The sequence below is a fragment of the Apodemus sylvaticus genome, chromosome 10, assembly GCF_947179515.1.
Source record: "Apodemus sylvaticus chromosome 10, mApoSyl1.1, whole genome shotgun sequence".
Lineage (NCBI taxonomy): Eukaryota > Metazoa > Chordata > Mammalia > Rodentia > Muridae > Apodemus > Apodemus sylvaticus.
The window spans coordinates 13,570,880-13,591,324 of NC_067481.1; the positions used below are offsets into that span (position 1 = coordinate 13,570,880).

At 46.0% G+C, this 20,445-nt stretch overlaps 1 protein-coding gene across 3 annotated transcripts in view; it reads right to left on the reverse strand.

The window, feature by feature from the left end:
- Gna13 (G protein subunit alpha 13) overlaps positions 1–18,767 on the reverse strand; it is a 38,096-nt gene extending 19,329 nt beyond the window's left edge. Inside the window, exons 1-3 of one of the 3 annotated variants that reach the window (XM_052194458.1) lie at positions 18,280–18,767; positions 15,873–16,099; positions 5,094–5,163 (exon numbers count right to left, since the gene is read on the reverse strand). In XM_052194458.1, coding sequence (XP_052050418.1) covers positions 5,110–5,163; positions 15,873–16,099; positions 18,280–18,562 — 564 coding nt within the window. In that variant the 5' untranslated portion in view covers positions 18,563–18,767 and the 3' untranslated portion in view covers positions 5,094–5,109. Of the gene's footprint in view, positions 1–887; positions 1,310–5,093; positions 5,164–15,872; positions 16,100–18,279 lie in introns of those variants that run through there. The other 2 variants (XM_052194457.1, XM_052194456.1) reach the window with 2 other exon arrangements.
- Positions 18,768–20,445: the final 1,678 nt, after the last annotated feature.

Genomic DNA, 20,445 nt, shown 5'->3' on the forward strand with positions numbered 1-20,445 from the left:
CTGCTTGTAACTCCTGGCACTTGAGGCTGAGACAGAAAGGATGCCCTGAGTTCTAGGACAGCCTGGACTACACACACAGCTGAGAAAAGCTTGAGTTCCAACCAAAGGCCCCTCCCTCCCTCCCTGTGCACCTTTCTCCCTCCTGTGCCTGGCACTAGTGCTGGACACAACTCCTTTCATCTCCGTCTGAGGACTGCATAAGGAGAGATGGAGAGTTTCCAGTAGAAGAGTCTGCAGAATAGCTAGTCCTGTCCATTTTACAGATTTTGAAAAGTCTGAAGGTCAATAATTACATGGCTTATCCAAGACCAATGTACGGGATAGAAACTGAAAGAAAACTGTTCTAGTAGCAAGAATTAAAATTCTTGGTTTTCCCAGTAAGAACCAATTCTTGAAGAAATGTAAGTTGTACTCATTTTTACTCTTTCTTTCTACTGATAGTGGTTTTCACAAGCTGCCCTTGACCTCAGGAAAATCCTTCTGTTGTTTGCTTTTGGGTCTGTACCTTTCAAAGCATCACCTTACTCTGAACTATGGTCCTGTACAGAAACACCAAGACTCAAAACTTTTGCTTCCTGTCTCACAGAACAGGATTATTATCTTGTACATAGTAACAGCTCCAGGACCATCTGCTGGATGCTCTATATTATAACTTCCCCTTTCCGACATCCTGTTTCCATCTCGTATTTCTCCAAATATCAGTCACTGAAAGTGTAACATATGGAAGGATGGTCATCAAACCATCAGACCAATAACAATTACTGAGTCACAGCTGCTTATAAAGATATAAGCATAGATAAAAGAAAAACAAGCAACAAACCTAAATGTACACAGCCCAGTTTTTCTAAGACATAATGTCCATTTATTTTTTTCAGTATGTCTGAATATCATGAAAACACTATGGGAAGTTACAGTATCAAGATGATATAAAGATAACATTCAAAGATCTTCTGGTGTGAGGGCAAACATTAAATGCTACCACCAATTAAAAAGGCATGCAAGAAGAGTAGTAAGAACTACAAAAGAGGACTTACAAGCAGAATGTAAAAGTTACATTTATTCACGTGTGTGAGTGTATGTGTGCACACATGTACAAGCTGTGGCACTTGTGTGAGGTCAGAGAACAACTGGAGGGGTTGGTTCTCTCCTTCCACAGCACAGGGTCCAGTCACCTCGCTGGCCCTCACATAGGACTTGAAGGGATTAGAAGATGGTAGATCTTCAGAATTGCCTTTTTCTCTAAGTAGGTTTAAGTTTCTTGTCTTCCAACCAAGAGCCAGGCTGGGCGGGGCCTAGGCCAGGTCTCCATCTGCAGAGATTAGGAACAGCCACAGATCATAGCGAATCTGAAAGGCTTCTTGCCCCAAGAAGTAGACATCCTAAATGCCAACTCCACAATAATAATAATAATAATAAATGCTAACACCATAAATAAATAAATAAATAAATAATACTAGTAATAAAAAAATAAGTGCTAACAACCAGGACATTTGACAAATGTCAAATTCTGTCAACAAGAATTGTAGGAAATATGTAATATGTATTATATATGTCATAACTTCATGATACTAGACTATCTTGCAATAAGTATGTCTCTAAATAGGAAAATGTTTGCTTTGAAAAAAAACGATTTTTAAAAGATCACATTTTTATTTACTGAAGGACTTTTAGTTGCTACCACCATCATCTAAAAGTCTTCTGCTTAAAAATAAAATCATTAAAAATACTAAAATAAAAATTAAAAAAAACCCTCTTCTATCCATTCATCAATATTCACTTTGTAGGGTCTGGTAGCATAGGTGTGTAATCAATCAATCAATCTTCCCTTTAGGCAGGTAAGTCAGGAGGGTTCTAGGGTGAAGGCCAGTCTGGGCCACAGAATGAGTGCAGCTTGGGTCACAGAATTGGTCTAGCCCGGGCTACAGAGCACGATCCTGACTCAAATGGAAGAGACAGGCGCACTGGTGGGCACTTCCATCCCGGTCTGTTCCATTTCTGCTTATCTTGTCAAGGGATTTTTTTTATTGATTCTTATCTTAGAGACTGCTTGTGTTTTTTTGATTTTTTGTTTGTTTGTTTTAAAATCTTTTATTATTTCACTTTTCTCTGGAGAAAAAAGTATTCGATGTAACTTATCTAGTAAACACTAATTCTACTACTAAAGTCACAAAAAGTCCCTTATTTTATTAAAATGCTTCATCCTGATTCTCCTAAGCAGTCTGAAATGCACGTACATCCTACAAACGTGCTCAATTCCGACTCTCATCAAAGCAAAACTTTACATGGAAATGACTTACCCTGCAGAAGTGGGCTAGCTCTGACCAACAGAACAGCAATATGGTAAGACTCATCCCATATGGTATTGTTTAGAAGCACTACTTTTGCTTCCCAAGACTCTGGCTTAAGTAAAAAGTGCACACCCATTTCTAAAGTGTCTGCTGGTACTGAGACAAATCCCCGGCAGGAAGTGCTAATGCCGCAACCATGGAGGAGCAGGGCACGGAAGCTGGGCAGAGGGCACAAAAGAGCCTCCCCGACGAGCATTCACATTCCAAGGAAGATAGCCAAAATGTCAACACATGCACCTCACACGGTGACATGGAGCATGGCTGCGCACCCTCCGGGAAGCACACACGGCTTAGAATTTAAAATCTCTTCCAGAGGACCAGCTTCATTTCCCACGTGAGGTTCAGGTCCCAGCATGTCAAGCAGTTCCCTGTGACTCTATTCCCTGGGTTCTCCTCCCCCGTTCTGGCCTCTTTGGGCACATGCACACACATGATGTAGCATGTGTACATTCAGGTACACACAAATAAAAAATGATAAAGAAATCTTAAAATAAAATCAAGCCAGTCCCTCCAAAAAGTTAATTTTCCTACTCTTCAGTTTTCACATAATACAGTTAATACATTAAAGGGTAGGATTCTGAGTTTTGAAAAATGCTTCAATGTTAAATATGGTTTTGGAAAGAGCCAATCACACACAATCAAAAACTGCCTCCATCAGAGAGCTTGCAGGAGAACGTGTAGACCAGTTATTAATGCACGTGGAGGGCCCAGCCTCTGGACAGCAGCGCCTCCCAGGGACAGCAGTGCCTCCCGGGACAGGGGGTGCTGGGGCTGTAGGAGCAGAGTGAGCAGAGCACAGGGAGCAGGCCAGTAAGGAGCGCACGTCCTTTCCTGCCTCCAGGTTCCTGCCTCTGCTTCCCTCCACGTCAGGCTATAACCTGTATGCTAGCTAAGATAAACCCTCTCCTTCCCCACGTTAGCTCTGGCCAGTGTTTCATCACAGCAGCAGAAAGGCATAACAGGACAGAGGGTAAACGCACGTGCGTGCAAAGCCTGACGGCCGGAGTTCAGCCCAAGCCCACACATTGGTTTTTCTTTTCTTTTTTTCTTTCATTTTCAAAAATTAATGACCTTAATTTCAGGCAGGCAGGAAGAAAGGGGAGATAAGAGCAAACAGGCAGCATTCTGACATTCCTTCCCCCAGGTTCAATCCCCTGCAGCCTCCACAGAAAGCGCTGTCACTCACAGGTCCTACCGGTGCACAGCAGATGGAAGCCTGGCTCTACCATGATGTACTATAAACCCTCAAACCCAAACACTGCACAACAGTTAACATTAACTAATAAATGGGAAACAGGTGAGAGGAAAATCCGGATGGCTTTAGTCCCAGTTTAGCGTTGACTCCATATTCCTAAACTCTCTTGCCAACAGTGAAGTTCCACCCAGCCTATTTGTCTCATCCCTAAACCCTATCAGACAGCACAGCAAGGCGACCTGAAACTATTCAAATGCTGCCCGACGTACAAATTAGCTCAGAGTGTATCTGCACACATCAGTTCCTGTCTGTAAGCTGTGATCTGATTAATTCTGTTAGCACGAGGCAGAAAAGCAGGAGCTGAGTAACAGGCCTGGCTCCGGAGCCCTTCTGCCTTGGGTTTGAACTGTGAACTAACTACCTGCTCTCTCTGAGGTCCTCTAAGCTGGAGAACAGCAGCAAACAGCACAGTAACTGCAATGTCAGCTGAGACCCGCCACACTCCTCTCCATAAGCACTGACAATTCCCAGGAAAGCAAGCCAGCAACACACCCGCTCCTACAGTCCCGTCTGGACCCGAACATATTACATAGGGCAAAACTTCAATGCATGCTTAATGAAGACCTGCCCTCAAATCACTAAACGGAAAGTGATGACAGGTAAAACACGCAAGTACAGTCTATCCACAGGTTCCACAACCTAAGTCTGAGGATACCAGGAACAAAGTTTCTATCTGGAGCCAGGCATGACAGCACATAAAGGACTGCAAATTAGAGGCTAGCCTAGGCTACACAGCAAAGCAAGAAATCCATCTTCACCGAACACAGACCCTTCTTCTCTTGTCATTATCCTGAAACAATACAGTCCAATAGCTACTTACACAGCCTTACATTGTAAGAGGCAGTACGAGTATGCTAGAGGTAATTTAAAACACATGGCAGGTTGTACTTAGGTTATATGCAAATACTAGACCATTTTATACCAGAGACTGCACATTGAGGCTCTGTTATCCCAGGGGTTGGTTGCCAGACCCCTGAGGATATGAAGGAACAGCTGTACAAAATGAAAAACTCTTGTGTATTTATTTACATAATAATTATTTTGAGACAGAGTTCTCTCAAGTCTCCCAAGCTGACCTTGAACTTGTGACATCACTGAGTTAAAGAACTTCCTGCCTCCACCTCCTAAGTGCTAGGATTAGAGGTGTGGCACTACCACTTACCGTTTATGTGACACTAGGGAAAAACCCGGAGGCTTTGCGCATACTAGGTAAGCACTCTCCGAACTAACTCTACCCACAGCCCTCACCTAGACCACCAACTCAAGATTTACCTCCTTGACAGTGATACTTACAGATACTGCTTAATACAAACACGGTCTGTTTCAACGTTAAAAGGGCTGGAAACCCCACCCCCCTAAGCCAGGTGGTTGAAAGTGCTGCAAAGGGAAATGAGAACAGCTAGCCTGACTTCAAGTGAGTCTGCTCCACTTCCTCACCTCTGCCCTCCTCAGGCATTTCCAGTCCAGCCCCTCCCTCCCCAGTCACCTGCCTGCTGCCTGCTCCAGTCAACACAGCTCTCTTGTCTCAGCACTTTCCCAAGTTCTTGCAGCATTTCTTCTCTTAAATAGATAAACAAAAAAACAAACAATATATATTTATTTATTCAGAAATGATATTACTATGCAACTAGGTGACTTCAGACACGCCTCAATCTCCCAAGAGCTATCTAGGCCAGCCCACTTCAGAGCACTTCTTGTCACAGTGATTTCTGCCTCTGAACATTCTTAAAAGATGCCAAGGTTCCTGAAGACTCTACTGAGTGGCCCTCTGTTTTATACTCTGCAAACAAAAGCTCACCAACTTCTCCCTCTAGCCCCTCACTGCCCCCTGGGCCTCAGACCTAGGGTCGGACTCTCCCCAGTGACTCTTGGACCTAGGGTCAGACTCTCCTAGTCTCTCCCACCCGAGGCACTGATTCTCCTGTAGCTCTCGGCCCACCTGCTGCTCTGTGACAGGCTAGGCCCAGGAGCAGGACTCTCCACACAACAGCTTCCGGGCCTTGCCCAAGGTCCTGCAATTAGCATCTGTGACTAATACAGAGATTTTTTGTATTTGGTCCTCTAGCAAACAGGCCCTGAAAAAGTTACCTGGCCCTCAGCAATGGGTGTGCATCAGGTGTGCATCGGCAGTGACAGTGTGCCTGCCAGGTGAGCCCAGACAACTGCTGTGACCCTTCCTGCTGGCCTGCACCCTGTTTTCTGTTACCAGGGCTCTCCCGCCCCCAGCATCTTTTTATTTCCCCACCAGAGGAGAGGTTAAAAAAAAAAAAAACAGATTATAAGAAACTAGACAATTTTAAAGTAATCATTCCATACCTTAATACCTACACACACACACCACATATAAAAGCATCAGATATACAACTCAATGTTTATCTATTCAAAAAAACATGGCCACCAAGCCAAAAAAAAAAAAAAAAACTATAGACACAAACAGAGGTATTCTATAAAAATTTAGTATTTTTGTTTTAATACTATAAAACAAACTTTTAAAAATCAGATTAAGATGTATGTTAAGGTCAAAAGTGCAAATACTGTATAGTGGAGGTGGGGAACTTTGGTTCTTTAAATTGTAACATTGTTTTTTATTTTATTTTACTTTATTTTTTTGAGACAGAGTTTCTTCATGTAGACCTGATTGTCCTAGAACTGGCTCTGGAGACCAGACTGGCCCTGGACTCAGAGACCCGCCTGCGTCTGCCTCTCGAGCCCTAGGATTAAGGGCATATGACACCACTGCCTGGTCTGTAACACCAACTTTTAAACTGGGTGGTGAGCTGGGCAGTTATATCAGCATAACACAAGCTAAAGTCATCTGAGAGGAAGGAACCTCAACTGAGAAAATTCCTCAGAAGATCAGGCTGTAGGCAAGCCTGCAGCACTGCCATAGTTAGTGATTGATGAGGGAGGGCCCTGCTCACTGTGAGTGGTGTCAGCCCTGGGCTAATAGCCCTGGGTCCTGTGAGAAAGCAGGCTGAGCAAGCCATGAGGAGTAAACCACTAAGCAGCACCCTCCACGGCCTCTGCATCAGCTCTTGCCCTGTTCGAGTCCCGTCCTGACTTCAATGATGAACAACGCTGTAGACGTGTAAGACAAAGAAATCCTTTCCTTACCAACCTGCTTTTGGTCTTGGTGTTTCACCACAGGCCATTCAAATTTAGTGTCACATGTGGTGGGTGACTTGCGCACCTGTAACCCAACACTGGGGAGACGGAGGTGGGAAGATAGCTGTGAATCCGAGGCCAACCTGGGTTACAGAGTGGGCTCCAGGCCAGTCTGCACTATAGAGTAAGACCCTGTCTCAAAGTAAATGTAATGAGAGTCTGTCTTAAAACAGTAAAAAGCATTTGGGAACTAGGCACAATAGATGAGAGAGGAGGTTTACAAATTCTAGGCCAGGCTAAGCTATAGTCAGACCCTCTCTCAAAAAGCCAAAAAAAAAAAACCCAAAAAAACAAAACAAACAAAAAAACCCAAACAAAACAAAACAAAAAAAAAAACAAAAAAAACCCAACAAAACCCCAAAACACAAAAAGCACTAGGGATGTAACTCGGGGCAGAGCATTTTGTCTATTGTTCCTGAATCCCTAGCACTGCAATAAATAAATAACAAACAAAGGAGATCTGGAGAGATGGCTCAGCAACCGGGAGCGATGGTTATTATTCCAGAAGATCCCAGGGTTGAGTCCCAACAACACAAGCTGGCGCACAACCATCTGTAACTCAGGAGATCCAATCTCCTTTTCTGGCCTCTGAGGGCACCAGGAAAGCACACACTACACAGACATATACTCAGGCCAGCCCCCTCCCCATAGGAATGAATGAACAAATAAATAACTCTTCAGGTGTGGTGGTGCATGTTTATATTCCCATCACTGACGTGGAGTCAGGGCTAGCTCAAGAACATCCTTGGCTGCATAGTTCAAGGTCAGCCAGAGCTACACTAGGCCCTACCTGAGAACAAAGAGAACAGGGAGGTAGAGATGGAAGAAATTCACAGAAGTAAAGTTTTAATTAGTTGGGGCTAGAAAGATGGCTGAGAGGGTAAAAAGCACTGGCTGCTCTCCTAGGCTCAATTCCCGGCACCCACCTGGTGGCTCACCATCCAGAACTCTTCTCCTAAGGGCTCAGACACCCTATTTTGGCCTCCATGTGCACTGCATGTAGTTGGGCACAAACATAGCCAGACAAGACACTCATACACAAACACTTTCTAAAAAGTTACTCCAAGACTAGAAAACAGCATCCCAGGATTAAAAAATCAAAATTCCCTACTCCAAATATCATTTCCGTTCTTTTTCTTCTTAAAAAGAAAGAAATGGTTCTAATGAAATATAATTACAAACTAAATATAATTGCTCTGGTTCAAAGAACCTAAAAACCTTTGGGGATGTCAAGGCAGGATAGAAATCTTGTTTATTAATACTGTTTTTAAATACTACAACTAATGGCCATTTTTTTTCTTTTTCAGGGAGAACAAATGTGGAATCTGTTTTTCTTTATCAAGAGCAAGTAGAAATTCTCAATTAAACTAATGGGTTTTTTTAAAGTTATCTTTGTATAAAATGCTAACTTTATCCTACAAAAAGAAACATAAAACCATTTTTAACACTGAGCATTGAAAAAATAAGAAGGTAAGGAATTTTTTTAAACCTTGGAAATGGAGGCTAATTTGCCCTCTGTAACCTGGCAACTCATGGGACCTCTGCCAAGTCACAGGCAGAGAAATGGCAGAGCAGGAAGGGTAGGTGTGTGTGCATGTGGAAGGGCCGTAGAGGGGCTAGACACTGGGCAAGGGGAGGAGACTGGCCCTCAGTGGGGTGGCAAGCTGGGCACCTGCGCCTGTCTTAGAAGAACTCAGCACACTTCCAGCAGGGCACAGGGATCAGAGCCCTTCTCCCCATATGGCTAGAGCTTCTCAAAAACACGGTGGTCTCCAAACTACACAACTCCTGCTAGAAACTCTTCAGTGAGTGAGCTCCAGCAGCCAGCTATAGAAGAACACTTTATCCTTTAAGCCATTTTTATTTTCAATGCCAGTGGAGTGAGTATCTGAAATCTAAAATCTCCAAAATACAAACTTCTGAAGCACTGATATGATGCTGCAAGTGGAAAATTCCATGCTGCATCATGTGACAAGCCTCAGTCAGAACCCAGGCACACTTGAAAAGCTATAGAGTTACATTCGGGCTATGCACAAGGTGTGTATGAAGTATACACACTTCTAAAGGGGAAGCTCACCTGTAGGCTTGGGTTTCATCCCTTACTATATGTATGCAAATATTTGAAAAGATGGAAAATCTGAAACCCAAAATGTGTCTGATCCCAAGAATTTCAGACAAGGGATATTCAACCTGAATTATATTTGATTCTTTAGGATTAAAGAATTTATTTTTAAAACTATTCACAAATACGCATCCAACAGCAAGTTCAAACTGTCTAGAACCTGAGTCATATTGAGAGGGGATCCAATGGCCTCTTCTGATGTCTGTGGGCACTTGAGTCGATGGGAACACAACTTGGACATGAACTCACGAGGGCACACACATAAATATTTCTATCTGAAAATGAAGCAGGGTACTGTCAGAGGCCACTAAGAACCAGTGTTCCAGCAATCACCACAGTCCTGGAGGTGTGATCCTCCTGGAGACACACCCATGATCAGTCACACATTCCTATGACTCAGAACCCAGGACTGCTACATTAGCAATCAAGTTCAGAAGAGTAAAGCCAAGCAAAGCTCACTGTGCTGCTTTTGGTAGCTACTTGCGTGCACACGGGATATAAGCAATGTTAATAGCTAATAACAACACTGCTAAAAATGCCAGGCGTTTTGCATGCTAACGTCTTGCATGGCTCATCCCATGTCATCCTCACATTAGATAACAGATCCCACAGTCGTCTGTATTTTATTCACGGGAACCGAATCAGAGAGGCTGAGGGACCTGCCTTAGCTCAGAGTGCAGCCAGGGAAGACTGGCTGGCCAGACTCCGTGTTCTACTTTTAACCCACCAGCCAGAAACCACGTCAAACAGCAAGGGATCACATTACCACCTATGTGAAAACGTCCATACTTTGAAAGTAGTTAGCTGTTTAACTAGTCAGAGAAGGGAAAGCATAAGCAGGTGCACAGATGAACTAAATCCACAAGACTTTCCCCAAGGGGTCTACGTCCATTACAGACACACAGATGAGCACACTCACTCACTGACTGATTTAAACCACGAACTGGGCATGGTGTGATAATAATAAGCCTGGACTCCCGGCACTCAAGTCTGAGCGAGAGGATCACAAGTTCAAGACCAGCCTGGGGTGTCCCAAACAAACAAAAATCTAGGTGCATTTATAAAAGAGCAATTAAATGTGAAAGATTAACTACCCTCACTACACCATATCACCATTTAGCCAAGTACACAGAAGTCCAGTTCTCAAACTGCTTCTTAGAGCCCTCTCAGCCCACTCAAATACTGCTCTGCCTGTGGCTTTGACGACTCATGAAAAGAAGCATCATGTCTCCAAACATAGGCTTAAATACAGACGAACACAAACAGTATCACGAGGCGAGAGCTAAGAGTGAAGTATGCTCAAGCAAGGAAATAAAAGAGACTGCAAGTATGCAGAAATAAATAGGATTTTAAAAATTAGGTCATTTCTGACAGAAATACAAGGCTATGCGGCAAGCAGCAATCTGGGTGCTCACACAGACAGTATGGGCAGATGATGTCCTCACATGAGAAGCACATCAAAGAATTCAGTGCAAATGGCCTGTCCTGATAGTCCTCTCTCCAAAGCAAAAGGCAATCTGGGAAACAGACACAAGACAGGCACCAATCTGCAGTGACATTTCCAGGAAAAACAGCACCTCGGATGAGGACTCCTATTACCGCCAGCTTTACGGAAAGGAAACCTCGGGCTAAGCCTGCCCCAAGGTACACCATGCACACGAGATACACTCCAAGAAAGGAGGCTCACTATCAACGCCATCTCAGACCACTTCCATCCTGTCAGTTAACAAAGCACAAAGGGAAGAAATAGGAACATTAGGAACATTCAAAATGTAAAAAACGGATATGTGAATATCACTGCAAGGTCAAACATTAACAAAACCTTCCACAGACTCCAAACTCAACAGAATGTGCTAGAACTCAATAGAGGCGGCTGGTTCTTCAGGAAGACGGAGTCCAAAGAGGCTGCAAAGGAGAGGGAAAGACAACTAACTGTGCCAGGGACACCATGCTTGAGTGCTTGCAAAAAGGTTCAGTGGCAGGGCAAGGAGCGGGCGGGCAGGTGGGCAGGGGACCAGGTCAGCAGGCAGGCAGGGCCAGGACCCTCCTGTCTATGATCATTTACTAGGTCTGAAGCAAAGCACCAGGAACCTGTGCCCTGGCCTCGTTTTCTTCCCCGTCTGTAAGTTGAGAACATAGCAAGTATCTTGTCGCTGTTTGTTGCTGAGCAATTAGGGGATAATATACACAACAGCGATTGGGAAAGCAACAAGCAATGTCCCAAACATTAAGGTATTAAACAGGAATTCAAGTTATCAGCACTATCAATTAACTCTCTAGGAAAATAAAAGACACCCTCAACTTGTTTAAGCGTAGGCCTCTTTGTAGAGGGAGAATGGGAAGAGTCCACGCAGGAAGTGCTGAGGCTTCTGTTTTCTTTAAAGTGAGCTCATAAACTTTTGCCCTGGAAGAGGTCCACACACGAAGCAGAATTCTGAAACTAAAGCCCAGTTCTCATGAGACTACATCCCTACTCAATCACTTTCTTATTTAATAAACCTGTTACCAGCATGCCAATTCCTTACCAGAAACTCTGCCCTCAAAGGTGATACAAAAGATGCCGTATTACCCTCTAAAAGCCCTCCCCCTGGCGCTGTGCAGGCTCTCCAACTCAAACCTATGTATCAAGCCCCCATGCAGCCCAGGCTACCTTCCAATCCAAGACCCTCCTGCCTCGGCCCTCTGAGTGCAGTGATTAAACAGGGGAAAGCTTCAGTGCCTGGCCTTAATCATCTTTTAAAGCAAATCAAAATTTGTGTTAAAGAATAAACAAAAGCCTCGAATGGTATTCTATTCCCAGTATGCGCTGCAGTACAGAGAAAAGCATTTCACAAACCAGAACACGAGATCTTAGCTTTACTTAGGTGAGGTTTGGCAACTTTTTACAGACACTCACGAAGCAAAACCAGTTACTCTGCTACACAGATTGCAGAAGAGTCTGTCTTCACCAATAACCGTATCAGCTTAGAGAAGCAAAGCTATCACCAAGCGTAAACTATACCATCTGAGCAAGAAAACTCAGGTCCCACTGAGGGACCATGAATGATCAACAAGGAGAATAGTTTTGGTTTCAAGAGCTGCAAGGCAGACTGGCCATTACAGGAAGCTGTACTAATGCTGACAAAGTTAAACTGTTTACAGAGACTAGGAAGCTGTCTCCTGTTCCTCCCACTGTCACACACCCTGTCCTGTCCTTGGTGGCCTGTGTTGCTTATACTGCTCGACTCTAACTATAAACTGAACCAAGACAGCAGTAGGCGGCGGGCGACTCCCAGGCATCGGTTAGTCTGACTGTTGCCTGCCAGCTGTGTCCCATCCAGCCAGTCAGTTCTCCACCCAGCCAGCCTCACCTAGACAGTCGCCCACATTACCAAATGCCCTGGCCACCCTCGGCTGAGCAGCTTTTCAAAGGATAACACATCTCACATGTGGCTTACATGTACAGTGGTAGGATTCCCTGACTGACGCCGAGGTCAAGTACATGGAGCTAAAGGACCACTCCTTCCAACAGATCCCCTGCATGTGCCAGCCAGCCACAGCTGGAGAGCCACCTGACATTTGGACAGCAGTGTAATGCTGAGGCTTTTCTCTTCCATGTAAGCTATTTAGTTTCCCACAACAGAAACTAACCAGAAAAGAAAATGTTTGGCATTGAGAATTTTAGTTTGGTTTGGTTTTTTTTGTTTGTTTGTTTGTTTTGTTTTTTTGAGACAGGGTTTTTCTGTATAGCCCTGACTGTCCTGGAACTCACTCTGTAGACAAGGCTGGCCTCGAACTCAGAAATCCGCCTGCCTCTACCTCCCAGAATCCTGGGATTACAGGTGTGCGCCACCACCGCCCGGCTGACATTGAGAATTTTAAGAAAACTCATATTAGCACCCCAAATTACATACAGCTAAGAAATGAGTGCTCTACTGCAGGGTCATTCCCATCATCCTTGTCTGAAAAGCAAGAGGCACTCACTCATCTTAAACAAAATGTAAGGTGTGACAGGCTCTCTAAAATCGCAACTTTTCTCATTTCAGTTTCCATAAGAAGTCTAATATAACCAACCACAGGTTGAAAAAAAAAAACTTTTAACAACATTGACTTAATCACAGCTTGAGTGTGGAGGCTCACAAACATCCACAAATTCAGTTCTAGGAAATCTAATATCTTCTTATGCCCTCTATGGGCACTAAGCCTACATGCAGGCAAAAACACCCATTAAAGAAAAATACATACATACATACATACATACATACATTCAATATTTAAAATGTGATCACCACTACTCCAAATACAGAAAGAAGTATGTACACATGTGGGCCGCAGAACCATGGCAGGAGAACCATATAAAGAGAGCCAGGGAAGTCAGGCCACATGGAAATGAAGAGGTCATAGGCTATGTGCGGCTGCCTATCAATTATACTGTTGAAATCATGGGTAAGCACACTGGAGCCTTTACCCACAACAGCTACGTCCATTCTCCAGGCAGAGGAAACCATCAGAGCTCTCTGAGTAATCCCACGCTGTTTCAGTGAGACTACTTCTGAAGTTTAAAGAGACAAAGAACGACACAAAAAGAAAGAAGGGCAATGAACACCCCAACCCTGACATAAGAGAAGACAGCACCCGGCATCTGTTCCATGAGGGTAAGGCACTGACAGTGACTTCAGGGGAGAGTTTAAACAAGCAAGGCGATTTCTCAGTGCCAACACCATTGCCCATTCAAAAAATACAAATGGTCAAGTACCCGCTATGGCTGGGCTCTGCAGACAGTCTGAACACACTCTCAGGGTAGGACAATCCTGGCCTCCAGTTTACAAGTGGATGTCAACTTTATTCTTTTCTCTTGTGCCTCTACTTTTTTATTGGGGAGGAGGGGGCAATTATTTCTGGAACCTGCCTTTCCCTGGTGTTGATAGCATTCTTCTACTGAAACATTAGCTGGCTCAAGTCAAGAACACACAGGCCTTTCTCCTAAGTGCGTTTGTTTATTCTTAAATAAAACATATGCATGCACCTTTCTCAACAAAGGCACAGACCTTAATATGAGACTAAGATGTGAAAGCACAGATTTGAAATCTGTCCCTGGCATCCCAACTTCAATTAGGTAGGCTTGGGATGAACAGAGAAGTGTCTTTCCCACAGGGAGCTGTCAGGTCCACTGCAGTTCCTTCATCCATCCAGGGTGTGCTGACTGCTCACTGTGGAGCTGGCTGTGTTCTCCCTGGCCTTGGAAGATAAACATCTGAGAAAACAGTGGAAAGTGTGTCTACTGAGAAAAGACACAAAGAAGGCTAAGGTGCTGCCTTTAAACAGGAGGGTGGAGAGGAAATCAAGGGAAGGGGGTAGATACATGGAGAGCCAGCGAGTCCACAGAGAGCACTGTGACGACAGGGACCAAGGGTCAGAGCGAGCCAGAAATCTGGTGACTGCATGTCACTGGCCAAGTTAAACTCATACTTTCTGATATACAATGCTGCCAGACAGCCAATAGGAGACTCTGACGTCATGTATGCACGTGATGAACTGTACTAGCCAGCACATAATATATGTATGATACGCTAAGGAGCATAAGACATGAGTTTAGCAAAAAAAAAAAAAAAAAGATCATAAACCTTTCTTGTAACTTTTCTAGAACAGCCTAGACTGATCCTGGATACTGACTGCACCAAGGAAGGCTGGTGGCTGTTCATCCCTGTCTAGCCACACCCATGAGGATCACTTGAATGTTCATGACCCCACCAAACAATTTCCTAAGCAGTTTTACTTTTAACTGACACTCTAATCATATTACAGGAAAGCGCTTTGGAGCTGAACTGCCTCTAAACTGCACACCGGCACACACTGCCACTGCCGATGGACCCTATCCAGTCTTTGGCAAATTGAACCAAATACAATCAAAGTGCTCACAATTAAATTATAAAACATTTGAATTAGAAATTCTGTCTCAATTCTTGTTTTCGTAGCTTTGTTTTTTAAGTCAGGGCCTTGCTGTGTCACCCAGGCTGGCCTGGAACTTTGTGATCCTTCTGCTACTGGTTTTCAAGGAGCTTAGATTATAGGCGTGAGCCACCACCAAGTTCGGTCATGTTTATATCTTTAACCCTGGGTTACATCCCACTTTCCTACTCTTTCTTCAATGGTGTGTAACAGCTACAAAGTATCCTAAAATCTTTTTTTAAGATAAAGGAGGAAAAACAAATGGGGGGACAAGAGCACAGAATAGCACTTTGTTTCTTATGAAGAGCTCAGTCTCTCAGCCAGCCACAGAGGATGCATGCCCAATAATCTCAGCACTCAGGAGGCAGAGGAGGGGGCTACTGTAAGTTTAAGGCTACCTGGTCTACACAGCAAGAAAAAAAAATTCTAATCTCTCTGTAGCAAACTCATCTGCGCCACTGATAGTGGTTCACAGGCTAACTGGGACACATGAACAGTCACACTCATGCCCCGGACTTCCATTCTGAAGAGACAAAGGCCATCACCATAGAAGAACATGGCTGCTATGGTTGTAAGAAAAAAAACATTTTTTAGAGAGAACAAAATTAGAATGACCAGGGAAAGTTATAACAACCTAACTTTCTCACCAGTGAAACAGCTTTATTACATCTACAGAGCTGACCTTATTTTTCAACCTTGCTCAGTAAAAGGCACACACAGCCAACCAAGTATCCGAGGCTACAGTTTTGAATTGGTCCATTACACTGTGGAAGTCTGTAAGACTGTGCTAAACCAGACCCTGCTAAATGTCATTAAATAAAAGCACCCTTCAGGGCTAAGGTGGCTCAGCAGGTAAAACACTTGCCACCAAGCCTGAGGACCTGAGTTTAATGCCCAGAGCCCACATGCTAGGGGAGAACCAACTCCCACAAGCTGTCCTCCGAGGTCTGCACATGTGCTGGGGCGTGCGTGTGCCCACACGAGCATATACATAAAAACGGCAAAAAATAAAAATATGCACATAAAAACGCATTCTGGAGGAGCGAGATCTTACCAGCTGGAATTCCCGGCGCCGGTCGTAGGCATTCTGAATGCCACTGTCCTCCCATAAGGCTCTGATGGCAGGAAGGTACTGCAGGAACACCCGAGTCTCCACCATGCCCTGAGCAGCCATGGGGGCACGGGTATCAAATGCCATCAACTTGTCTCCGTGGAGCTGGTTTTTGTCATCTCCCCAGGGAATATGAAGCTTCTCCCTCGCGTCCACCAGCACCCTCATACCTTTGTTTAAAAGAGAAAAACTGTGTGAGGAAGAGTCCTCAATCTACCATCAGAGGTTTGGCCCTAGGGTTACTCAGTATTGGTTCCTTAATTTTTAGCTATTACAGAAGCCCCACTTCCAAAATGGAGACCAGAATCAAAACAAGACCTTTATCTTCTCAGAGGTTTAAGAAACAAGTGTTCACTGTCTCAAAACCAGAAGCCTTGAGAAGTAAATGTTAATAACAAAATCACCTTGGGAAGGATTTTGATATGCTGTGATTCATAAACACCATTTCTGGTGTGGATGGCAGTCAAAACCAGAAACGGAAAAAATAAATAATGCTGCCTAGCCTGAAGTCAGGCTAAAGTCAGCCGGGCACACGCTAATCAGTGCAGTCACACACTGGCGTTAGTTACCTAAAAGGAAAACCACCTGCACAATGATCCAAGACAGAGGCTTCAACTCAAACAGGCTAGCCCAAACTCCACGCCCCTGTCATTCAACTGTTACTGCTGTCAGCGGGAAGTCATTTCTGGATACTCGAAAAAAATGTTATGCTTTCACTTTTCTGACCATGCCAATTGAAGAAGATAAGATGTCTAGTTAGACTTAAACCTGATCGCGCACAATCACGCACAAAGTGATTCGTAGGCCCAGTGTGTATGGAAAAGCAGGTGATTTTACCTCACTTACAAGTGACTACTTGAGTCTGTTCATTAACGTTTAATTCTTTAAGTTCAACTGTATCAGGATACAAAGGTACCTTCAATTAAGGGTTGGCACGGTACAGTTTACAGCCTTCTCGGAGACTTTAATTAGTTTTGTGCTGAACATTAGGGCAGGCTAAACACAACCATCCTTTTTAGCCTAGCTGTAAAGGTACAAGGGAAGACATAGGTGAGGAGCCTCGCCCTCTCCCCTCACTGCCGGGCTAAGCATCTTTTTTTTTTTCCCTACTGAAATATTGCCCGGAGGAGGGGGGGGGGGGCATGAAGGAGTTTGCTTATTATGTACTTCTTGAACAACAACAACAACAAAAACAACAACAAAATACGCTTTAAAAAAAAAAGTCACACAACTCCTTGAAAAGACCCACAATAGTTTGCTTCTGAGGATCTAGATTTATTTTAATAGGGTGGCTCCCCTAACCACTCAGAAATCAACTACTGTGTCTCAACTCTGCCAACTTCTCTTAGGTAGAAAATACTTGACACTAAAGAAAAAAGATATAAAGGTGATTCTTTTACATGACAAAAAGAAAAGCCACCTCCAAACTTATTTGAACACTAAGGAATAAAAATGCTGGGTGGTTTTCACTTAGGAACAGTATTTAAAATACTGTTCAACAGGGTTTGTGAAGTCCATCATCCAACCGAGTACACATTCCCTGCTTCTGACTTCTCTTGGACGGTCTCCTAGGATGTTTAAGCCAAAGGGTCTTTGTATTTAAACATAAAACCATTTAAGCTTTAGACATGATGCTGGTTTTTTCTCCCGTACAGAGTTATTAAGAAAAAAAAATAGTGTGCAAACATGTTGAACTGTGATTACAAACATCCTGTAGCAATGAGCCGATAAAACCACTCGCGCTATTTTTTTTAATAGACTTTCCTGATGCCAGTTCAGTAGACGCGAGTTTCGTACTCTTGCCCCAGAGCCTGTCACTCTATGCCCTTGACAAGAGTCTCAGGGTTAAAAAAAAAAAAAAGTTTCCTCATTGACCGTTCTAGAACTTGCTTAAGTCAAGAGGTGGCCTAGGAACCCAGGGCTGGAAGGGTAACAGACCCGGTTACTAGGGTCACCCACCAGGCACGGGCAGTAAGAGAAGAAGGATAGGGGGTGTAGGATCTGGGACTACTAATGGGTGGCCTTGCCCGGAGTGCAGAGAGGACACAAGTTATTGCCCCGCTGCCCCGAGTCACCCAGCTCGCCGCACTTCCCTCTCGGAGGGGGCGAGGCCAGCCGCGGAGTGCAGGGCCGACCGTGACCCTCACCGGGGTAGCACGGGGGAGACAGCAAAGCGTCCCGGATCGAAGAGACCGGGGCAACAGGGCGCACAGGACCGTGCCCAAGGCGCGCCCACCCGCTCGCCCGTCCGATCTGGTCCGTTTCGGACTCCTCCGACTCGGGACCGGCGGGTGAGGGCGGTGCCCGGCCCGGCTCCCCAGGGGTCCCCGAGCCCCGCCGCGCCCCGCACCTTTGACCACGTTGCTGTAGATGGTGGGGCGGAACTCCTCGCGCGCGCGCTGGTCGAAGTCCTGGCCGTGGATGATCCGCATCTGCTTCAGGAAGGTGGACTTGCCGCTCTCGCCCGCGCCCAGCAGCAGGATCTTCACCAGCCGCTTCACGTAGGTCTTCTCCCGCGACAGGCATTTGTCGATCTCCTTGGACTTGCGCTGCTGCTCGGCCTCGCCGTTCGTCAGCACGCAGCCCGGGAAGCACACGGACAGCACGGAGCGCGACGGCAGGAAGTCCGCCATCTTGCCGCCGCCGCCGCCTCGGCGGGCCCCTGCGGCTCCTCCACCTCCTCCTCCGGCAGCGGGCGGCTCCGGCAAGGCGGCTGGAGGGCGGGGAGCGCAGCGGCGGCCCGAGCGCGCCCGGGGAGGGAGGGAACCCGAGGACTGACTCGCCAGGGCGGGCCGCGCCGGCCGGGGGAGGGTGGGAGGGAAGGAGGGCGGGCCCGGGGAGGGGCGGCGGCCCGTCTGGGCGTGCGCGCGCCCGCCGCCTTTCGGGTACGCGCACGCAGGCACGCCGAGCGGGGGTGGGGGCGGCGGCGCGAGTCACGCGCTCCTGTGCAGCCGGGAGCGCGCTCGGAGAGCGGCGGGGCCGGGGTCACGTGGGCCCGGCTGGGCAGGCTCGCGCGCCTGCGGATCCAGAGTTTCTGTTTCCCTTTAGCGCTGCCGCTTCCCGAAGCCCCGAGGCGAGTTAGCGAAGCCCATCCCGACCCCTTTCCGCTAGGGCATCCCTATCTCTACAGTTCCCACTGCCCTTTCCCAGAGTTACTCGCCCGCTGCTTGCTGTCACCTTCACGCGACCTATTTTGAGACCATTGGCTGGGACATCCCCGCACCCACCAGTGCAAGCCTCCCTTCCTTACATTTGGCTTGCTTTTTTTATTTTTTTAAACTCTTGAGACAAGATCCCTGCGGCCCAAGTTGGCTTAAATTTGTGACAATCGTCTTGCCTCAACCTCCCTGTCCACTTCTGGTATTACACCAGACAAAGGGCTTTACTTCAAGCTCGTACGTTTATTTAGCAGCGATTCTTTCCCTCCCCCCACCCCACCCCCCACCGCCTCCTTGCCATCCTAACCATCCCGAATCTAGAAGGATAAGTAGATGTCAGATGTCCTTATTGATCAACATCTCTCCCTAGCAGCTCTGGGCACTATTGATAACCTGCCCTAGTTTGAGGGGAGTTGGAGCTGATGTTCTCTTTAGGATGTGTTAGGAAGGTCACTGGTGGCTGGCTCGCTCTTGTGGATTCCCATCAGAGCTGCATTTGTGACTTGGGGAATGCCTGCTGAGGTCAGTGAATGGCGAGGTGAGGTCATGTTGAAAATCCCCCTGAACCGGACACTGTGATGCACATTCTTCCCAAGGAAGCAGATAAGCGTACAGCCTAGGACTGCAGCAGGCACATTTTAGGTTTCCTGCCAGATTACAGAGGATATGACAGACAAGAAACTTTTTTTTTCTGCCATACCAGCAGATCAGGCCAGAACACCTGAAAAAAAGACTCCCGGGGAGCATGTGACAAGTAACAGCGGAGTGACTGGGTGTAGCAAGGACCTCAGAAGCCAACTTCTTCATTCCATGTCAGTTTCAAAGGGGAAAGACATTTGATGCCTGTCTGGTTTTGCTCCTGGGTCCCTGACTCGTGTGCAACTTGGGAACTTCCTGTGTGTTAGGGAGCTGGGGTAAGAGGTCAACACTGTGACGTGCACAAGTTTAAAATTTAAAAACTAGCACTCTAAGTCAGTCAATCAACCAGTTACTGTCAGTTTGGGCCAGTGGCTGAGAAGCTCAAGGCTCACTATGCCGGCTGCAGTAAACAATACCTGTAGTAGAATTGTCTCCTGTTATACCCACTGCGACCACGCATGGACCTGAGCCCACAGAGTAGACGGTCTGCAAAGTGGGCTGAGCTCACATCCAGCACCTGAGGATTGCTAAAGTCAGGACTGATTTGTGACCAAAGTCTGCTGTGGGGCGGAGGGGGGAGGGGGAGAAGGGGAGAGAGAGGGAGGATTATCTCTATATACCCTTGACCACTCTTCTTACGGATGCCCTGTTCCTGGGGCCATGAAAAAGCTAGCTAGCTTCTGCCCAGGACAGGTAGCCCCTGCGTTTTCTCCATGTTC